The sequence below is a fragment of the Ictalurus furcatus genome, chromosome 26 (genome assembly GCF_023375685.1).
Source record: "Ictalurus furcatus strain D&B chromosome 26, Billie_1.0, whole genome shotgun sequence".
Lineage (NCBI taxonomy): Eukaryota > Metazoa > Chordata > Actinopteri > Siluriformes > Ictaluridae > Ictalurus > Ictalurus furcatus.
Window position 1 is genome coordinate 19678817 of NC_071280.1, and position 22492 is coordinate 19701308.

Genomic DNA, 22492 nt, shown 5'->3' on the forward strand with positions numbered 1-22492 from the left:
AAGACAACAAATAACCAGTAGAGACCCACAGGGACCATTTGCTATTCCCATTAAATTCCCATTAAAACCATTACAAATTCTATGAGGGTTTCTGTTGTTTCTCAGCAGGATGAAATTATGTGACCGTTTCAATGAGATGAATATTTCCTTCAGCGTGTTTATTACTTAATTGAAGCAAATTCATTCAAATGCCAAAAAATAAACACTTTTTTAAAATAGTGTTTGTTCTTCGACTGAAACATCCTGAATAAATAATTCTATTGCATTTATGGGCATGTCATGGCCGTTTATGGGGAGTGGGTGTGTCTTTAAATGCTCATGTTTGATTCAGATGTGTCTCACACTCATATACACACACACACACACACACACACACACGTCCTGAGAATGATTACAGATGTCCTTACCTTACCTGTTCTCGAGAGCGCGCAAATGCGGTGCGCGTGAGCGCGCAATAGTAGTCTCCTATCTCGTGCGCGCGCTTAAAGCAGACCCCGGTTCAAACAGAACGCACCATCATCATCCTCATCATCCTCATCATCTTCATCACCACTAAACCTGCCAGCATGTGAGTATCCAACGCGTCGCTCTTCATCGATTTCTTGCGCTTATTTATTTTATTTTTTTACCTGTGCTTTCCTGTGTGTGTGCGCGCGCGCGCGCGGTTTTTATAAATAAATAAATAAATAAATGTGTAGTATTCAGATTAGACGTTATAAACTGTAAATAAACTGTCGGTGCATGTGTTAATCCTTAAACTCTTAACTCTATGAACTAACACTATAAACTGAGTCACTTTAATCCAAACTTCTAGACTCCAATCTCTGAGTGTTTAATTACTGATCTCTCATTATTCCTGTATGCAGAGGTGGATATAAACACTGAATTCTAGTTCGACTGCGAGAGAGAGAGAGAGAGAGAGAGAGAATAAAGAGAGAGAGAGAGAATAAAGAGAGAGAGAGAGAGAGAGAGAGAGGACGGAGGAGTTTCTAATATTAGCCTCCATCTGCAGCCGTGTCCACTCCCCGCACTGCAGCACAGATCCCGCAGGATCCCGCCCTGGCTCTGTGCCACCACTGCTGCCTCAACTCTGTTCAGGGGACAGTAGCTAATGCATGCTCAGAGAAAAAAAAAGCCAGATTCCTTTACATATCAAATGTATAATAGATTATAACATTTCTTATAGAAAAAAAGCGGTCTTTGGTCACAGCACCACAAACAAACTATTTACAGGTTTAAATGCTATCGTTCCTGTCCAAAACCCAGACAAAATGATCAGTGATGGGGCGGACTCGGGAAATACACACACAGGAAATCTGTACAGCAGAATAACTCGCTTTTATTACTGTAAATATCACCAAGAAGAGAGTGGGGGTCAGTGATGGGTCATTAAGAACAGTGGTGGTTAGTGATTGGTCGTTGGGAACAGTGGTGGTCAGTGATTGGTTGTTGGGAACAGTGGTGGTCAGTGATTGGTCGTTGGGGAAAATGTGCACTTTTGTGAAATAAAGTCTCAAAAGGTGTCTAAAAGTCACCTGATCCCCCAACAAAACTCATTCTCATTCATTCTGATTTTTCTGATTATTGATTGAGTCATGTTATGTTAAAACAATGTTAAATTAACATTTTTAATGTTTAGGACTTTCTTAGGATTTGTTTGGGGATGGGGCTTACGTATGAGCTCAGGAGATGATGTCACAAAATCAATAGCTTGACCTGACCACATCCAACATGCAAATTATTCGAAAATGACACAGTACTTGTACGTTTAGCCAGAGAACCTGTGTGCTAAGCTAGCTAGCTAACTTTGCTAATATCCATGTACACATGTGAGATGTAAGACACAAATTGTGCTGCTGAAGATGGAGACGAGGTTCTGACTCATCAGAACGATGCTGCAGAATCCTAAATAATCCCAAAGTACTGAGCTCTGTGATGATGCAGTGTTTCTCTCACTAACTCTCTCTCTGTCTCTCTCTCTCTCACTCTCTCTCTCTCTCTCTCTCTCTCTCTCACTCTCTCTCTCTCTCACTGCAGGTTTCTTCTCCACTGTGTCATGTCTTTAGTTCTGTTGCTGTTGGCTGAGAGTGGAGTGGGGTAAGAGTCACAAGATTCTGCTTTACATGTGTGTTCCCAGACGTCTGTATGTGTTCACGCTAAGTGTGTGTGTGTGTGTGTGTGTGTGTGTGTGTGTGTGTGTGTGTACTCGCTCCCAGCCCGAGTGATTCCCCAGGCAGTTACTGTACCGAGTCTAAGGAGTGCCTGCAGTTTGAGTTGGTGTGCCAGACGGAGGAGTATGAAGTAAAGTCTAGCTCTGTTTCTCCTTTCCTTCATGAAACAATATGGCGTGTTTCCTGTCTAATGTCGGTGTAAATGATTGCAGCTTGTAAATTCAGGTCATACTGTTACATCTCACATTGTAGAGGTTCTCCTGAAGGCCTTAGTAAACATAACGAGGAGACAGCATCTGTGTGGATTGCGTGAAAATGAGACCACCTGACAAGTTTGTAGAACTTCTGCGGTTTGGTTCTGTCTCTGCGGTATCACGTACACGCACTCCAATCCTGCAGATGGCGCAGTTTTACATCTGAGAATGAATTTGCAATTTTAAAATTAGAGTCTCATCCTGACAATTTGACAGCAAAACAGCTCCATATTGCAGCTTCAGAAAATCTTACTGCTCAAATGTGTGTGCTCAGTAGGAGAAATGTCTAAAGTGTGCGTGTGTGTGTGTGTGTGTGTGTGTGTGTAGGTACGACACTATTCTCCCACTTGGTGGGTGTCGACTGACGCTGAAGCTTATCTCATGGGCGTTGGAGCAGCCATGGCCTTCAGACGCCTCTACCAATACATCACCGGTACCAACCAAGCAGGTGTGTGTGTGTGTGTGTTTCATAGATACTGAAACCAGATGTCCTCTCAATTAATCCGTTAAAGTATCAGATGAGTCTGTCTGTTTGCATGTGTGTGTGTGTGTGTGTGTGTGTGTGTGTGTGTGTGAGACAGGTATTCAGATGGAGATGACCGCTCCGGTTCTAGTTGAAGTACCAGAAGAGACTCACACGTGGGAGCCGGCGCTCTACACACTGAGCTTCCTGCTCCCTTCAGTCTTCCAACGTGATCGTCCTCCTGCCCCGATTAATGACAAGGTCAGAATCCTGACAGACGCTTACACCAACCAATCACAAGGTCAGAATCCTGACACGTAAAATGACCAGTCAAAAGACAGAGCTAATGTAAGGCCGGGTTTAACACTATTCTGTTCACTCTGTAAGATTATACACTCATTAATATTCAGATTAATATCGATTCATATTCATTAGATGCTTGTTAATATTCATTAATAGAGCATTAATAGAATTAAATGAACTCACATATGGAATATTTTATGCTATTATAACGTGTATTTCTGGGCCTGTAGGTATCTATCTATTTCTGTGTGTGTGTGTGTGTGTGTGTGTCAGGTGTACTTTACAGAGATGCCTGAGATGGATGTGTATGTGAGGAGTTATGGTGGTTGGATGCTCTCAGTCTCGTCTCGACTCCACACACACCTGCTGACCAAAGAGCTACAGAGAGTTAACGCTAACTACAACCACACACACCACTACGCTGTGGGCTACGACAGGTGCACACACTCATGTACACGCAGACACGAACAGGTACACAAAGACACACACAGACACACACACACACACTCACACACTCATGTACACCCAGACACACACAGGTACACACACACACTCATGTGCATACAGACAGGAACAGGTACACAAAGACACACACAGGTACACACACACACACACTCATGTACACACAGACACGAACAGGTACACACAGACACACACAGGGACACAGAGACACACACACACACACAGTAAATGCTACATATGTGCTGTGCCAGTACAAACGATGCTAATTACAGAGACATGAAAGAAAATGACACAAATGACTGTTTGTAATTATAATGTGTGTATAATTATATTTTACAGTCTTAGCTTCAGGCTACTGCTATTGAAAATGGAAATGTACCAGGAAGTAAATTATGTTGGTGTGTGTGTGTGTGTATGTGTGTAGTCCTCTGAAACTCTTACACAGACATAATGAGGTGTGGTATGTGGTGAACGGTGAGCCAGTGTGCGACGGAATGATGTATAAACCCATTCAGAACACCACTGCTACCACTGCTAATACTGCTAATACTGCTACTGCTACCACGGCTGCTTCTCCTGCTACCACTGACCCTACTGCCACTGAATAACCAGGTAAAAGTCCCAGAACGCAAAACGTCTCTACACTCGGATGTCTTTAACTGACCAAACTGCTACCAACTTGCCAACATGCACAAAAATAGTCTACTTCTACTTCTGTGCAAAGTTTGGTTAATGCTCTTATTACATGCAAATATATTATCACACATGAACACACCCTCACAGACAGAACCTCTACTGGGGTCTTCTCTAAATGGGAACCTACACTGGCACCTGAAACCTGAACCTGAACACTGCTGACAGAAACACACAAGTCAACCTCTTGATACTCACCCTACCTACTTACCTTTTATAGCTACTCTCGCTGCAATGAGATATATTTCTTATAATATCAGTCATATTTTTCCACATAAACTTCTACCTTCTACTTTGTTTCTCGCTTATTGTTCTCAGGAGGCACCAGTGGACTTCTGAGATTTCTCGTAAGCAGACTCAGCTCCAGGTTATCAGCACCATCCCGATATTCTCACAAGAATCTTTTCTCCAGTTAACAGGATGAAAAAGTCTTCAGCTTCAGCTCAGTGTCTTGATTAGCCTTTAGAATAATGTGTTAATTCCATGCACTCTTAGTGAAAAGGGTTCCTCATGGGTTCTTAGGGTGCTTAAGACAATTTTACTTCAAACCCTTTGCGAAATGGAAGTCTGTGTTGGGTTCTACTGTTTAGGATCCTCACAGTGGTGCAAAACAACAAACCCTTCAGGATTCCAGATGAAGCTTTCTTTTTAATAGTGTAAAATGTATTCATGTTTCCATGTTGAGACCTCGAGTTTATGAGATTGTGTTTGTTTTAATTTGCTGTATGTTTACGCATCAATGTCACGACTTTCGCTGCGTCAGGAATCAGGATTGATGTGATCACATACAGACCACGTGATCAGTTCAGAAGGTGTAGAGATGTTTCCATCTGATGTAGTTGTGATGTAATACCAGAGCTCTCCATGCTGCAATCACTAATAAAACAATATCTCACCTGCTAATGGCTGCTAACCTCTTGCTTTTGTATCGGTGGTCAGTTGGATTTCTGATTCTAATGAGCTCCAGAACGATAATTCCACCATATAGACCCAAATGATCCTATATTCTGTATGATGATTATACGATGAATATCCTATAACGATTGACCTGCAATTAAAGAAAACGATTCCGTTCTGCTTAAGTCATAAATTAGTATGATCCAAATCCGCGGTACAGACTTTCAGGCTAACGCGTTAACCTTTAGCATTGCATTAAAGGAAGTAGGTTTGAATCGAAGGGCTTAGAAGTTCATCCAGTGAGAAGCGAAACGTGAAATGGTTTGATTTATTTGATGTTTACAGACATGAAAATGGAACATTGTACAGTTTCCAATGTCACAACGTTGGACACAATCGCTAATATGTATGTACCATGTAAAATGGAAGTGCTAAGTGGCTACTGGACACACATTTACCAAGCTGAATCAAAAAAATATTTCAGTCTGTTCAAAATTCTTTCAGAAAACAGGCTCTTTTTAAGTTATCCCAGCCTCAGTAATGGAGATTGCGACACAACTCCAACTCCGTAGCTTTACTAAAGCATGTCTTTCTCCCGTGTACGTCATGAAAACGGAAGGCTATGGAGTGCTAGCTGTTTGATCATTTTGCGAGATTGAGAAACGGTGATGGTTGTGTCCATTTAAATCTTCCATAACTGGCTCTTCGTTTCTAATTCTATACCAAATTCCCAAATCTTGGAGTAACCCTTACGCCATGTTTCACATTTCCTATCTGGAAGTTCTCACGGTTGTCCTCCGTCGCTGAGGAGATCCTCTAACGGTGTTCCATAAAAATACTAAAAACTAAAGATTGTGTTTTGATGTCTGATGGTATAAAAGTTCATCAGAGGGTACATGAACAAACATATTAAATTACTCGAGTTTAAACTCTTCTCATCTAACCAGGAGGGTTTTTTTTTTTTTTTTAAATGTCCAAATACAAGTATAAATACAGTCGCAACAAACACAAAACATTTTCAGCTCGGAGTGCAGACCTCAGATCAGATTTCGTGACTTGGATAATTATGAACGTATGAGGAATCTGATTTTTCGCATCAGTTTCCTGAGTACAAGCCTTTACAAACCAATCTCCATGCAATCGTTGCTTCTCATAACTTTTCTAACAAATTGGCACAGAAATCCTACAGTCTCTCGTCCAATCACAACTGGATTTAAGGCCAAATGTGAGTGTTAGGAGAGTATTAGCAGCAATGTTTTTGTTTTTTTGTTGTTTTTTTATCATCAGTCAAAACTCAGTTTCTCAGACAATCTGAACTAGTCTGGCTCTTCAGAAGTGCTCAGGTGGTATGACTCGTGCTCTATTCCTACCATTTACATGCAATTATGGAGGATTTTTATGTTGTAAGAAATACCAAGACTGAGAAAATGTTTTTCATAATTTTGCTTGTTTTTCCCCCTCTGTATGGTCTGGATGATGTTCAGGCAACACTTCACCCAAACATGCTAGATGATACAAGCTCCAGTAGCTGAAATTCTATTTTGTTACTGTTCAAAGTTCATGGTTAGCCACTAAGATTTTGGGATAAATTGTCACACAGATATTGGTACTCCTTTCCGATCCAATAACGGTAGAACCAGAACAGTCCATCAAAGAGTCTCCCAAGACCGAGTAGTCTCCTGCTGCAAAGGCATCATCTTCCTATTTAGGAGTGGCTGTTTTTTTGGGTGTGCTTTGTTTCTTGTTTTGCCATAAGTGGCCTGGAATAGTGAAGGCGTCCACACTCATGCTCACGGTGCGAGACGGCAGCGCGCTGAACTGCTTCCTGTCTGAGTTGTACTTGTAAATGGCCTCCACTGAAGAGCAGGGAATTGCTCTTGGACCGACGCCACACAGCCTCTGCATCTCATCCGACTGGACATCCAGTGTGTAGACGGCGCGGAACTGACAGTTGGAGTCACGGAGGAGGATGAGGAAGTGGTTGGCCGAGCTTTTCTCCATTTCCTAGGAAACGCGAGTGGGGGATGTCGGGATAAAGAAGACAGGGATGAGATAAGATGTCAAAGCTTGAGATGTAATTATCACATTAAACACTGCACTGGTTTAATTGAACAATACGGCTTTCACACTCATTATTCAGTAGGCTTTAAAATAGCAATTGATCCAACACATCCTATTATTTTTTATTGTTTATTTGTTTATATCATGCTCCACTTGTTACTTGTGTGCACAACTTAACGAAATCGAAGTGTGTGAAGGATGTAGGCGATTTTATCACGCTTTGAATGAACTATTTTGATTTGTCTAATCTAATCCAAATTTGATTTGCATTATCACGCAAGAAAAGTTTCATTAAAGGTCAGAATCGCGCATAACCGTTAAAGGCCACGCCTCCACACGCAGTCGGATCATCAGTGGTCGTGCATTGGTGAGTATAGTATGAGTTTGGTGCGAGTTTATCTATGGAAATGCATGCTAACGTGGAAGAATCTGATCTGTGTGATGGACTGAAGGTCCTGTACCTCCACAATCTTGTTCTTCTGACTCTCGTTGACCTTTCCTGCGAGGCAGCAGCGTGAGAGAGCATTGTGGATGATGAACTTGTTGGACTTGAAACTTGGCTCCTTGAACAATTTGGGTCCTGAATATGCAGAAACAATTGAAATACAAAACAGTAGTGTTTAGTGAAGTGTAAGGCAGACATTTATCATTTATATCTGTTGAAATGACAGTGATGTAAGTGAGGAGTTGTGGCTCAGGGGTTCTGAGCAAAGGATCTTCAAAGCTCCTGATCTTCAACATGGTGGTTTGAACTGGAAGTCACTGTGGAAAAAAGTGCCTAGAAAATGAATAAATTCCTAAAGTCCTCATGTTTAGATGCTATTCATTCTTCCATGTTCCTCTGGAAAAAATATGAAATCTCTCCTGATTTCATATTGGTCACAGAAAGATTTTGGATAAGGCCAGAGTGTGAAGCATGCTTTAGAACTAGATCTGATGAAAATCTCAACAAAAATAAAATAGCACAGCTAATCCTGGTCCTCACCAGTATATTCTGTGACCGACGCTGGAGAAGAAGCATTAGAGCCATTTTCCCAATCCTTCTCTCCATTCTGATTGGCTGGGCAGCCAGGTGACATCAATTTAGAGGCGGAGTCAGAGGTGCTGGGTGAAATAAAAAAAAAAAAAAAGACAGACAGTTTGAAAGAGATAGACAGTGAAGGAGGGAGTGTATACCTCTGAGGAAGAGGACAAGCCTGGTACCTGGTGAGTTTGTGTGGGGGCAGGGGGCCGTTGGGCTGGACGAGTTTCGGCTGTGCTGCTACCAAGCAAAAACAAAACAGAACAGTAGAACATTAAATGTGTCAGTTTAAAGGTAGCAGTGGGGTTCTTCAGGGTTCTTTGGATGAATCCAGCTTTCAAAAAGAGTTTTCTAAACCTCTCAAATAGTAACCCTCAGTTTGTAGAACCCTTAATTGTTCCCCCAGAACCATTAGAGTGCTAGATTAGCTCTTAACGAACCATGGAGGGCTACACCCTCAACAGTAGCAACCCGTGTTTACGCTGATTCTGGAACCTTTTAAGAAACTGCAAAGTTCTTTAAACCTGGTCCACAGAAAATGACCCAGTCTGGTGCAGAAGATGAAAAGGTGCGTGGAACTATCACATAGAAGCTAAAATAAGACCTGCTTCTTCAGATGCAAAGGTCATAAAAATATATATTTTTTATTCAGAATACGAATGTATGTTTTATCTTTGAGTGTGTGTGTGTGTGTGTGTGTGTGTGTGTGTACCTTTTTTCTCCTTGCGCGGTGAGTGTGCATGTTGTTTCTTGTTGCTGCGCTGTGCTGGTTTCTGCTTCAGCACTCTCTCCAGGTCAGTCATTATCTTCAGCTGATGCCTTCGCTCGTACTCCGCCTTTGTGAACCCGCCACGCCTTTGTGGTGTCCCGGGGGGCGTGGCCTGAGGTGTCCTCGGGGCATGTGCAGTCTGGGGTGGCAGGGGAGGGCCGTATGTGGTGGGCAGAGACTGGGAAAGGAGTGGAATCACAGAGGGGAGGAGACTGTCTGTAGAAGAAAGATGACTGCAGGACAAAAAGGAGAGGTTTAGAGAGTGTGTAGTATATAGAATGTGTGTGTGTGTGTGTGTGTGTGTGTCACCTTGGGTTCTCCTGCTCTTGTCTCTCTCTCCGTCTCTTCAGCTCATCTGCACGCCTCTGCTGTCGCTCTAGCAGCAACGCTCTCTTCAGTGCCATCTCCTCCTCTGACAGACCCTCCTCCTACACACACACACACACACACACACACACACACACACTCTAAATTCTAAATCTAACATTTCTGCATTTCACATAATTTTTCTATTTTTGCTTTCTTTCTTTGAAAATTTAAACTTTCTTTTATTCCTTCTAAAACTTGTTTTTTTCATTATTTTATTTATTTTTAAGTCTTTTTTATCTTCTCTCTAGAATCCTAGTTTCCTCTTTCTTTCTTTCTTTCTTTCTTTCTTTTTTTCTTTCCTTCTTTCTACCTTAAAGTAGAAGCTGAGCCCTGCTTTGCTCTCGGTCTCCGTGTGGTCACTCATGGAGTCAGAGGAGAAGATGTCGAGCTGCTCCTGATCTGTCTCTCCCTCCTCCTGCCTCTGAGAGGTGCTGATGAGCACGTCACTGAGAAATGAGCACTCAGAGGGTGCTCCAGAGCTACTGCCACCACAGACACTCACAGCACACTCCACTGTAGTGTGAGAGATAAAAGTCTACTGAGTGAGCTTGCATTACCAGAATAACATTTTTCTAAATACACAATGCTATAATCACAGGTGTTGATATTTACCAGCAGGGGGCGGTGCAGGGTCAGTGGGCTCCAGTTCCAGGTTGAACAGTGGAGTGTGCTCATCGCTGGACCCGGACTCAGACTCTGCACTTTCTTGGGCTGATGGCGGTTGGAGTTGAGTTTCAGGCTCCTGGGGTGTACGTGGACCTCCGATTCTAAGGCAGGAGTTGGTCTGCACCTGACATTGACTGGGAGAGACACGGCGAAGGTGGGGTAGCGTGTCGACGTTCTGGGGAGGTGAGAGGACACGGGTGAGGGGCTGGAAATTGAGGTCACAAGGGCGGCTGGAGTGGTGTCGTTTGGGGCTCTTAGGAGGGGGGGAATTGTTATAAAGTCTACGAGTGGATGTTTTGGATGTTTTGGGTGATTTAAGGTCACTTTGACGTGATGGTGACCCTGAGGGTGAAGGGTCACGGGTGGATTCACGTGAAAGACGAGGGGGTGTGGCTGAGATTTTTGGACTTGCTGGTATGACCCATGCTTTGCTTGGAGATGGGGTTGTTTTTGATGGCGTGGTTTTGGATGATGATGGTGCAGATGTTTTCTTTCCCATCAGCTTCTGCTGCTGTTCTGTGAGACGCTGCATGTCCTTCTGTAGTGCCTGTAAGGCAGAGGTTAACTTCGACACTGCCTCATTGTATTCGCCCAGTGGAGGCTCTTTCTCTGGAATCTTCTTCGGCTCTAGTGAGAATGTCACCTGCTTCTCCAGTTTGGGCGGTGCTTGGACATCTTGAACCCCAACCTTCTCTTCCATTTCCTCTTTTTTCTTGTCTTTCTCCTTCTCCTCTTCCTTCTGCAGTGCTTCCTCCATTCGAGTCAACCTCTCATCTAGACTAAGTGAATCCGCCTCCTCTTTGACTCCATTTCCTCCTTCCCCTTGTTCCCGTTGCAGTTGGAGAAAGGCGCTCTTGCCGAGTCTCTGTCTGTGCTTGGTAAAGATGGCCTCAATCCGTCTCTTCTGTGCTTCAATGGCTTTACGTTTTTCCTCCAACTGTGCCCCTAGCTCCTGTGCCTCTGCTGTGCCAGCAGGGCTCATCATCCCTGGGCTTGAAGGTTCCTCTGATCCCAGAACCCTGGATGTTCCTGGGGACTCCGGAAGCCTTTTCCTGCGCTCAGCAAAACTTGTCATTTGGCCTCCTCTCGGTCCATTGGTGGGTGTTCCGGGGTCTTCTGATGTGTCAGAATCTCTAGAACAACCTGTTGGCCTTCTGCCACTAATTCCTTCCCCACCAATTGGTCTGTACATCATCCCAGAATGGCATGGGGCAGAGCTGCTCAGTCTGGTCTTTTCCTTGTCAGGGGAGTGGAGGAAAAAACCTGCTGGTGCTCCCTCTGGACGCTGCCGTGGTTCATTCTGCACCTTGTGAATGACTTGCAGCGCCTCCTCAATGGCGGGCAACTCCCCCAGCGGAGCCTGACCAATCAGCTTACTCAGATCCTCAGGAGGAGTGTACAAAGCAGGATTTGTTGCCATGGTGAGGCTGTCAGTGCTGGCTGAGCGGAACAGAGGATTGCCCATGACGACATCCACGTCACTGTCCAAAGGAAAAGGAATGCTAAAAGCCACAGCAGAGAGAGGACGACTAATAGAAAGAGATTGAGATAAAGAGAAGGATAGAATGACAAATTTGTCCTCACACAGTAATGTATAATCTCAACACAATCAAACCAGATAAGCATCTTTTCTGTGCATATTTTACACCAAAAAGAAGTGGCATACCTGATCTGTTTTGTACTCCATCCCCGGCCCTCTGAACGCATCACAAAGCAAATCAAAAACCAAGAATTATTCAAGCGTGCAGAGCCATATGGGCTACAAATCTCATTACCTTAATATGCAGCATGCTCTGCTATCTCACCTGTTCCTCCACCAGAAGATACAGGGGATGACAATGACAAGATGGGTTGCTTAAGCAGGAACGGTGATCCACTGCCACAAAGCAACAAGTCCCATCATTCAAACGATGAAATATATAAAAGTCGTACCAGTACATACGTTGGCAGATGCAGTTCATTTTGAGTTACCTGTTGCCATTGATAGGGCTAGTGCACTCATCTAAACCAGAGGCATCTAGAGAACAAAGGAAGTGCAGAAATTGGGTGTGCTTGAGTTAAGATTAGCCTTTTGGCCACAATTACATTGTCATCCTCTGACTACAAAGATTTAGCTTGTTTTATGTTCTAAGGTTTTATCTAAGACAGTTTTAACTGTCTAAGGTTTTATCCTTATAAGTCAAGAGATCCTGGGAGAGTGGTGGCTCTGTTGTTAAGGCTACCATCCACTTTTTGCCATGATTGGCCAATATTGACCTAGGAAAGGTGTGGGACTTGATTTTTGACTTCATTGGTACATTTTATTTCCTTGTTTGATGGAAAGCCTGCAAATACCTAAGAACCTACTACATAAAAGTTTCAGGCCTAATGTAGGTACACTAACATTCAGGCCAGTGTTTCATCTTTGCGAATAATAACAGGAGCATGCATGTACCTGTCAGGTCCAGGGTGTGCACTGGCTTGATGATATCAGGTTTCTGCACTTCAAACACAGCCAGTAGTTCAGCCAGGAAGCACATAATATTTACCTAGGTGTCAAACATCATTTCAGTCATCAAGAAATAACTCCAAAAAAAAAGCAACATGTGGGTCAGTTGTGTTAGAGTAGCGTTTTTCTTCCTTGCGTCTCACCCTTAATATGGGCGGGGCATACAGTAGGTCCTCCAACACTAGGGGGCAGCAGCCTTGCAGATGATCATTGCAAAACTCTCTGATCAACTGCAGATTATACAAGCTGTCTGCTACTGACATGGTGTCCTTCAAACAAACCTCTACAAAGGAAGATAACAAGCAAACACTGTATTTGAGGCACAAGTCTCTGAGTTTTAACAAGTCTTTAATGATGTCCTCTCATGACATATATAATGAGGACGCATTAAAAGTCATTTTTGATACTCAAGTGGTGTGAAAATGTGTGAAAATTATACAATACATTGGTGTATATATATATATATATATATATAGAGAGAGAGAGAGAGAGAGAGAGAGAGAGAGAGAGATAGATAGATAGATAAATACAGCTGATTGTGACTGATCTCTTACCCTCTAGGGGCAGAATCTGGGGGCAGTAGAAGTGTATGGTGGCAGCGATAGCACAGCCGTTGGACAGATCTTTCACTCCGGACACGACTGAAAAGGTGGGAGTCTGTTTAGACCGCACCTTGTCCTTTCTGTAGCGGATCTGGGTTTCAGATGGAAGAAAGAGAATTGGACAGAAATAATAATAATAATAATAATAATAATAATAAACAAGATATATTTGGATAAGGGGTTTATTGGGGTGCTGAACCAGGCATCGCCTGAGTGAATCAGCTCAGTGTATCAACTCCAGTGAATCAGATTCATTTTCACTCTGTTTGAACCTGATTTACTGGGTCCTTTTAAAGAAGTGCTCATGCGAATGGGCCACTCGTGTCTTTATTTCAGAATAGTGAGGTAATATCTAGGCTCAGTCCCAAAAGCTAGAATTTTATCCTTAGTAATATACTTACTAAAACAGAATTTTAAGAAACGTCACAAGCGTTTGAGTGTTTATATCATGGGACGGTGCATATTACCCAGTCTGCATGTCAAGTGTGAGACACAGCTGCTAATCACTGTAAGAACATATAGGAGCAGACAATATAAAGCTTTTTTTGGACGAATAAGGTCATGTTCGTTTACATATGTGGTACTTGCATGTTTGGCACTAATAATAACTTCGGGTGCGGGCGGGAATGTTTGGAATTCCTTCAGGAAACCATGTCGAAAGGCAGTAACTCAAGATATAAACACCCAGCAGTGTGTAAAATCAGTGTTAGTAATATCACCCTCATGTCCAATTCAAAAATCCATCAACTAAATGTCCAAGTCCCATCTTGAAGAGCAAAGTTAAAGTCAAATCTCAAAAAAGACAAATCTAATTTGTGAAAACTGTGACCGTGTCATGTTTAAGCCCATGTCTAGTCTGTTTACAAATGTAAATACATTCTCTGGAACATACCGCTAGATATCTGACGTGTTTAGTGTTTTATATGAGTCCTGTGTCGGTCATTTTCTTTTCTAGAGACTCATGATGTGGCACCTACACACATCCTTTAATGGTTGTTGTTTAGAATTGAACTAGCTTTTGGGACACAGCCGTGACTGACCACGTGAGTCAACTGGACCTGTTCAGAAGAATCGACTGTTCGGTAATGCAAGGGCAATTGGAATCGCTCCTATGATGGAGAGCTTGCATTAGTTTTAGCTTTAGCTACTGTAAATTAAAGCCATTTTCTTCTTACACACATACACACAAACATACACGTACGTTTAATACAGCAAGACATTAACACACTCATAGATTCACATCACATGTCAAAGCAAAACAACACAATCTCTGAAGCCAGCCTACAGGTTGTGTTTTTATCCTGTACACACACACACACACACACACACACACACACACACACACACACTAATACACACACACAGAGCACAGCAGCAAGACAGCCACAGGGCTGGCTACAGGGGTAAAAAGAAAAGTGAGGGGGGATTTTATGTGTGCTGTGGAAATGCATTAATGTGAAGCACAAGCTCAGTCATGTTCAGTGGCCAAGCCATGAAAACTCACACAGTGGGAATGACAATGAGTGAGTCATAGAGATGGGCAAATCATAAGCAAGTGATTCAATTTAAATGACTCCTTTAAGTGAATGGGGCAAATCATAAACAAGTGATTCAATTTAAATGACTCCTTTCAGTGAATGGGACAAATCGTAAACAAGTGATTCATTTTAAATGACTCCTTTAAGTGAATGAGGCAAATCACAAACAAGTGATTCATTTTAAATGACTCCTTTAAGTGAATGGGGCAAATCATAAACAAGTGATTCATTTTTTATGACTCCTTTAAGTGAATGGGACATATCATAAACCTGTGATTCATAAATAATTTCTTTAAGTGAATGGAGAAAATTGTAAACAAATGATTCATTTTAAATGACACCTTTAAGTGAATGGGACGTATCATAAACCTGTGATTCGTTTTAAATGATTTCTTTAAGTGAGTGGGGTGAATCACAAACCAGTGACTCATTTTAACCAACTCATAGTTTAAGACTTAAACAACTTAAACGACGTATTGGCCCAATACATCTGATTTGCAAGTGAGACACTAAAACAAGCACAATGAAGCACAGCCTAAGTTAGGTAATAATAATTACATAATAATTATTATAATACAATTTTAATACATGCAAACAATAACGTCAGTGATTCAACATTTAAAGAGATTAATAACATCTTAATAACATATAGATTAATCTACACATATTTTCACATGACTTTTGGGTCATATACACGCTTTATCTGCTCAGTGTTTGTGTTAGTTCAGATTTATCAAATCACTAAATGATGCCCATCACTACTGTGAGTCAGTGACTGAGTGATCATGTAGAAAAATGTCTTAGAAAACAGAGCTTTAGTCTTTCACAATAAATCTACCTAAAAGAAAAATAGGAATTAAAAAAATTGAAGAAAATCAACTTAACTAAGATCACAGCTTTTCCCCACTGAAAGCTGTTAAATGATAAAGATAAATAAAGTAAAAGACTTTAAAATGGGAAGAAAACACCGACAAACTGAAATAATGAAGTAATCACACAACAAGACGAAAAAATGTGATTATGGAAACTTATTTGGACTGATATACTAAATTATTAGAAGTGAGAGAGAGAGAGAGAGAGAGAGAGAGAGAGAGAGAGAGAGAGAGATGTAGGGTTTTCTATCCAATGAGGGACTGAGGCTGCCAATATAAAATAAGTAAACTATATGTACAAGTAGCTAATAATGATGGGAAATTATAATTAAGGAATGAAAATGTTAAATAAACATTATAACAAACTATATATATATATATATATATATATATATATATATATATATATATATATATATATATGTACAGTCATGAAAAAGTAAGTACACCCCATGGAAATTGTTGGCTTTTTGGACATATACGGGCAAGCAAACATTTGATCATCTTTGAAACAGTGTCTATTAATAAAGTTGATATAGTTGAACAAAACAACAAGGACAATGTTCTTCAATCATTTATTCAACAGAAATTTTAATAGATGTGATATTCTTCTGTGGAAAAAGTAAGTACACCCTTGGCCCACTATTGCCCCCTTTAGCAGAAATAACTTCTTGTAGTCGTTTGGTATAATTGTCCACCAGGCTTGCTGGAATTTCTGACCACTCTTCCATGCAATATTCTTTCAGCTGCAAGATGTTTGAAGGTTTTCTGCATGTTCTGCCTGTTTCACATCCCCTAACAACATCTCAATGGGATTCAAATCCGGGCTTTGACTCGACCATTCCATATCCCTCCATTTCTTCTTTTTGAGACATTCCTTCATGGATTTGCTTGTGTGCTTAGGATTATTATCCTGTTGAAAGGTCCACTTTCAGTTCAACTCCAACTTTCAGACAGATGTCCTCACATTGTCTTCAAGCACTCTTTGATATGATGCAGAATTCATAGTCGAATCAATGAATGCAAGCTGTCCAGCCCCTGAGGCAGTGAAGCAACCCCAAACTATAACATTTCCACCACCGTGCTTCACAGTTGGTATGAGGTGCTTCTCCTGAAAAGCTGTCTTTGGCCTGCGGTAAACATGTCTGCTGTTACTGTGACCAAACAACTCTATCTTTGATTCATCTGTCCAGAGCACATTATTCCAAAAGGTCTGGTCTTTACCTATATGCTCATTGACAAACTGCAGTCTTGCAAAGGCTTTTTCCTTTTTCCTGACATGCCTCCCATGCAGGTCAAATCTGTGTAATCTCTTTCTGATTGTAGAAGCATGCACGTAGACACACACAGTTGCAAGACTTACTGCAGATCCTGTGATGAAATTTTGGGGTTCTTGGAGACTTCTTTTTGCATCAGACGGTCTGATCTCGGGCTGAATTTGCTTGGACGGATTTGTCCTGGACTAATCAGCAGTTGTTTGAAATCTGTGCCATTTGTAGATGATTTTCCTTACAGTGGAATGATGTATTTCAAATAATTTGGAGATATTTTTAAATCCCTTGCCAGACTCATAGGCATCCACAACCTTTTCCTGAAGGCCTTACAGAACTTTTTAGATCTTGGCATGATGACACCACACACCTCAATAACAAAGGGAACACCAGACACTAGATATGAGAGAGGTATAAATAAGACAGATTCCACCTGCACTCCCTAAGCAGGTTCTATTCACTGGAACCCGATATTCAGCACCTGATTCTAATTATATGGATTTGAAGGTTTGATAAATGTAGGGGTGTACTTACTTTTTCCATGTGACTGATCTGTTCTTTGTTAATTTAAATTGTGAAAATGACTACAAAATATCAACTTTATCAACTTTATTAATAGGTACTGTTTCAAAGAGGATCAAATGTTTACTTATTTTTTCAAATGACTGTGTGTATATATAAAACAAAAACAAACAATTACACATATTTTATTTATTTTGTATTGGCACCTTCTGGTTTGGAATAGAGTGGAAATGGAGGGGCTGTGTGTGTGTGCGTGTGTGTGCATGTGTGTGCTCGTGTGTGCGCGTGTGTTTGCGTGTGTGTGTGCGCGTGTGTGCGTGTTGCCATGGAGACAGCAGGCTGGTGTGTATACGTTACCACAGGAGGTTTTTTCCCCGACTCCTTCAAACAAAAAGCGATGGCATGCTGGATGCAGGATGGCAGAGAGAGGAGGACAGGCGTAAATGCCACGGCAACTGTCGCCAAGGCGACCAGAGTCACACACACAGTTACACCAGGAAAAGAAGGAGGAAAAAAAAAAACAGGAAGGGGGCGGAGTCTTAGGAGAGATTCCGCATGCTATGCCAGCTGCCAAAAGTCATACTTAAAAATTCGGTTTAAAAATTGGTAGGCGGAGTTACATGGGATCTCTTTGATGTTATTGGCTGAGGGGAGAAATGGAAGTGGCCTGATTGGTTAAAGAGGAATTCTTTTTTTCTTTTTGAACTGTAAATACAGAAAGGAAGTTTTATCAATGAATGATGAAAATCACTAATGGAACTTGTCAAAAGCCAGTAACCAATCAGAATGGTTCTGGTAAGGCACATGTGTGAAACTCCGCCCTGCTCCTCCCACATGTAAATAAAACAATCATTTATTATACAGTATAAACTCAGTATACAGTTAAGAGTTCAGTGTAGATACACACTCACACACTGGTGTAGAGTGTAAACTAGCTATAAAGTGTAAACTGTGTTTAAACTGTTGGCTGTAATTTGGGAAAATTGTTTCCAGTCTGTGTGTGTGTGTGTGTGTGTGTGTGTGTGTGTGTGTGTGTGTGTGTGTGTGTGTGATGACATTGTCCTTCACCTCTCTCATTTCAAACACTTCATACATTATCAGTTAACCTTGTCTCAAAGACATGTGACATTCATCACATTCATAACGTACTACAGCCTAGTGTGTGTGTGTGTGTGTGTGAGAGAGAGAGAGGGAGAGTGTACTCACTGGAACCAGCTTCCAATACCAGCGTGAGGGACACTGTTACAGAGACACAGAGGAGAGAGAGATTAGTGAAAAACAGAAAAAAACAAAATGAAAAGAGAATAAAGTAAGGGGAAGAGAAAACAATGCAAGGGACAAGAAAGGGGAAAGAGACCGAAAAACAAATAAACAAACAAAAAGAAAAAGGGATAGACAGGAAATTATAGAAAAAAAGGGAAATGAGGAATGAAAGAAAAACCAAGAAAATACAAAAGGACAGGTAGCACAAAAATAGATCCAATAATACTGTTTGTGTGTGTGTGTGTGTGTGTGTGTGTGTGTGTGTGTGTGTGGGTGTGTGTGTTACTCACAGACGGTTGTAGAGGTTGAAGTTCTGTGCTGCGCTGAGTCTTCTGACTGTCCTCTGACTCTGTGCTCTCTCTCAACTTCTGATTCAACTGTCTCACACACACACACACACACACACACACACCATGAACTGTCATTTAAACGCTAACTTATACAGTGAACAGTGTGTGTGGTTTGAGACATGTCCACAGAGCATGTCCCCACACTCGTGCACTACATGTAGGGAATAGTGAGCAGGGTGTGATTTGGAACACTACCCCCTCACTACTAGATGATGTAGGTTCATCAGGGTTCCAGATTAACCTTGTTAATCCAGAACAGGAGGGAGTTTTCCCAGCTGGCTCCATCCCCAAACTGCTCTGCCTCCTTGGCCATCTTGACCATGCCTACTGTCTCCATGGCAGCCAATGACATCAGGGAATCTATCAGGGCCAAATGAGCTCCCTGCAACCAATCAGAGGAGAGAACCCATTAAGAATGGGTTAGGGTTAGGACTAATGGACTAATTTGACCAACACACACACACACACACACACTCACACACACACACCATGTTGATAGGTTTGCTCGTCAGCTCGGTGTCCGTGACTGGTGTGTTTGTCTGAGTGTGTGTCGGTGACACGCTGTGTTCCTGGAGTAACTGCAGCAGGTCTCTGTGCGAGTGTGTGTGTGAGTGTTTGTGTCGCTGCAGGAGACACAGACATGCGCGAGAGTACAGCTCACAGGACAGCAGGAGGCGCTCCAGAGCCACGCCCACTGCATCACCATCCTGATCACCAGGTACAGATTCACTCAGCTCTGCTGGAACATCACCTGTAGAGAGAGAGAGAGAGAGACAGAGAGAGAGACAGAGAGATAGAGAGAGAGAGAGAGACAGAGAGACAGAGAGAGAGACAGAGACAGAGAGAGAGACAGAGAGAGAGGAATGGATAGTCATATTTTATTTTTTAGTCTTACTGAAACTGTCCTTTTTGAATAATTTACACATTATTTATATTCAGGTTACTTGGAGACGAGTTGCAGACATTTTGGTTCAGATGGTAATTATTACTGACTGCACTCAATAAACTCAATTAAATCTTCATGCTTTTGTTCTTTCGTCATCAGTTATCATATATTTTCTGAATTTTTCTTGCTGTTTGTTGAAAAAGGCTGAGATTCGAACAGCAGAAATGGACAAAACATGTAGAGTTTTCTTATGGAGAGAGATTTCCTCTCTGTCAACTCCACTCATGTAGTTCTGGATGAACTGATGAAGGGTGTGTGTGTGTGTGTGTGTGTGTGTGTGTGTGTGTGTGTATGTGTGTGTGTGTGTGTGTGTGTGTGTGTGTGTTTGAGAAAGATATAGAAGGATGGGTGTCTCTCACACAAAAGGCCATCGACTTGTAAACACACTAAGGCTAGATACACTCACTCACACTCACACACATTCACACACACACACACATTCACACACACACACACACACACATTCACACACGCGTACACACACTCACACACATTCACACACACACACACACACACACACACATTCACACACGCGCACACACACTCACACACATTCACACACACACATTCACACACGCGTACACACACTCACACACATTCACACACACACACACACACACACACACACATTCACACACGCGCACACACACTCACACACATTCACACACACACATTCACACACATTCACACACACACTCACACACACTCACACGCACACGGACCCCCATCCTGACACACATTACTGCAGTGTGTGTTACTGTAGTGAACCTGAATGCTTCTGAATGTAAATTCCCCACAGCACTGTCATTAGTAATACAGTGTGTGTTCGCGCTCCTTCATGTTCATGAGAAATGTAGGAGAGTGTTCTTCTAACGCAGACTTTATCTCACGCCTCTTTATATTTTTCTTCACATCAGACGATGTGTGTGTGATGGATGAACTGAATTATGATTAATGCACGTGTTCATTTGGGTTCTGTTATTATAGCGGAAGGCACGCGCTGTGTTCAGGGTATACTGTTAGACTGTGTAATGATGAAATAATGTTAGTTACGGGAATGTGAATTTATTTCCCCCTGAAGCAGCCGGTGTGTGTGTGTGTGTGTGTGTGTGTGTGTGTGTGTGTGTGTGTGTGTGTGTGTGTAGTTCGTGACACTGGTTGTAGATGGCAGAACTGGTGAAGAATCAGAGCGGTCAGTAATCCTGCCCCGGCATCGCCCTTCACTACCGGCCCTGTCCCAATCCGCTCCCTGACGCTCAGCTAGGGCACTATGCAGGATGTGTTACAGCATTACGTCACACCCTGCTGTGTAGTGAGTGTGGGTAGATTTGGGCTCGGGCCTGTAGAAGGAGAAAAGCCGCGGTGCTCTGCTCTTCTTCACCACAATAGCCGCGGATCTCTGCTGATAATGTTTGTGTTTATGGAGTATTTGGTTCATTGTGTTCCCATTTCACTTGTTTACACACTCGGCCAGGTCACAAATACTGTAAACATGTTCACCATGGGCTGTTCCAGCTGTGTGTAGCCTATTATAACCGGAAAGACTGGAACGAAACCGGTTTTATGTTTTATCTGTAAATCTGTAAATATTATTATTATTATTATCATTATTATTATTATTATTATTATTATTATTATTATTATATTTCACACACGCCCAGAGTGTCAGGCCAATTTATTGGCTATCCTATCGAGAGACAATAATAATGTATAAATGAACCACACTGATTTGGCTAGTGCTGGTTACTAATAGGTCTTGGAGTCGATTCCCAAAGGAGTCGATTCTCCAGTTCAAGGCATAGGGAATCGGGAACCGACTCCAACACTTTAGAATAAATTTCGCAAAATGGAGTAAAAAAAATAAATAAAAATCTGATTCCACTTTCTGATAACTCTCTAAAGCTAGACATTACACACAGCAGGAGGGTTTAAAAATTAAAAATAAAACAACAATTTAACTTGCAACGGATAAGTATATTAAGCTACAGGATTTATCCAGCTGAACAATGTAATGGAGAGTCATACCTCTCCAATTAGAAATTAAGGTACCAAACTGTACTTGTTCCTGTTGCTGGGTCAGCGGTACCTGTTCTGTTCCACTAGTGTTAATGTTTTAACTGGGAAGGTGCATGTGGTGTAGCTTTATTTATATTTTAAAGCATTAAAGGTACATCAGTGCTCATTAAGGTCCAATAAAGGTATAAAGATTTATATATATATACACACACACAAAACATTTCCCCTTAATGGTCACCACAAAAACGAGAAAAAGTACTGTTTAGTACCGTTATTTCTGAGAATGTACTTAGCTAACTAAATAGGCAACTATATTGTTTATAATAAATATACCTGGTGTCTATTAGTGTATTATGTAGGTAATAAATAATGTATTGTACACTCTCAGAGAAAGGGTACTAAAGTGCACTTCTCCTTGTCACTGAGATACTGTTCTCAAAAAATGTAGTGTAGTGTACATTTACAGCTGATTTAAAGGACACAGTTGCACTATAA

The 22492-nt window shown here is 41.7% G+C and overlaps 2 protein-coding genes across 6 annotated transcripts in view; one reads left to right on the forward strand and one right to left on the reverse strand.

The window, feature by feature from the left end:
* The first annotated feature begins 254 nt into the window (after positions 1 to 254).
* On the forward strand, positions 255 to 5647 carry soul5l (heme-binding protein soul5, like). 2 transcript variants are annotated; one of them, XM_053616352.1, is made up of 8 exons: positions 255 to 568; positions 2038 to 2097; positions 2217 to 2301; positions 2753 to 2873; positions 3007 to 3149; positions 3465 to 3628; positions 4078 to 4265; positions 4665 to 5647. In XM_053616352.1, coding segments are annotated over exons 1-7 (759 nt in total). In that variant the 5' UTR covers positions 255 to 566; the 3' UTR covers positions 4262 to 4265; positions 4665 to 5647. The 2 variants fall into 2 exon arrangements, with proteins under 2 accessions (XP_053472327.1, XP_053472326.1); XM_053616351.1 differs by lacking the exons at positions 4078 to 4265; positions 4665 to 5647 and having other exon boundaries at positions 3465 to 3889.
* Positions 5648 to 6186: 539 nt separating this feature from the next.
* LOC128602458 (calmodulin-regulated spectrin-associated protein 3) overlaps positions 6187 to 22492 on the reverse strand; it is a 17064-nt gene continuing 758 nt past the window's right edge. The window contains exons 2-20 of one of the 4 annotated variants that reach the window (XM_053616272.1): positions 19524 to 19786; positions 19277 to 19417; positions 18976 to 19062; positions 18629 to 18661; positions 17780 to 17827; positions 13172 to 13310; positions 12761 to 12900; positions 12564 to 12657; positions 12101 to 12146; positions 11935 to 12005; positions 11796 to 11826; positions 10076 to 11610; positions 9774 to 9976; positions 9404 to 9522; positions 9038 to 9327; positions 8508 to 8565; positions 8290 to 8408; positions 7766 to 7884; positions 6187 to 7247 (exon numbers count right to left, since the gene is read on the reverse strand). In XM_053616272.1, coding sequence (XP_053472247.1) covers positions 6945 to 7247; positions 7766 to 7884; positions 8290 to 8408; positions 8508 to 8565; positions 9038 to 9327; positions 9404 to 9522; positions 9774 to 9976; positions 10076 to 11610; positions 11796 to 11826; positions 11935 to 12005; positions 12101 to 12146; positions 12564 to 12657; positions 12761 to 12900; positions 13172 to 13310; positions 17780 to 17827; positions 18629 to 18661; positions 18976 to 19062; positions 19277 to 19417; positions 19524 to 19786 — 3839 coding nt within the window. In that variant the 3' untranslated portion in view covers positions 6187 to 6944. Of the gene's footprint in view, positions 7248 to 7765; positions 7885 to 8289; positions 8409 to 8507; positions 8566 to 9037; positions 9328 to 9403; positions 9523 to 9773; positions 9977 to 10075; positions 11659 to 11795; positions 11827 to 11934; positions 12006 to 12100; positions 12147 to 12563; positions 12658 to 12760; positions 12901 to 13171; positions 13311 to 17779; positions 17828 to 18628; positions 18662 to 18975; positions 19063 to 19276; positions 19418 to 19523; positions 19787 to 22492 lie in introns of all 4 variants that reach the window. The other 3 variants (XM_053616270.1, XM_053616269.1, XM_053616271.1) reach the window with 3 other exon arrangements.

Coding starts and splice junctions, on each gene's coding strand:
- soul5l (XM_053616351.1), top strand. Junction 2,098..2,216: donor TTGGCTGAGAGTGGAGTGGG/GTAAGAGTCACA, acceptor ACTCGCTCCCAG/CCCGAGTGATTCCCCAGGCA. Junction 3,150..3,464: donor CTGCCCCGATTAATGACAAG/GTCAGAATCCTG, acceptor TGTGTGTGTCAG/GTGTACTTTACAGAGATGCC.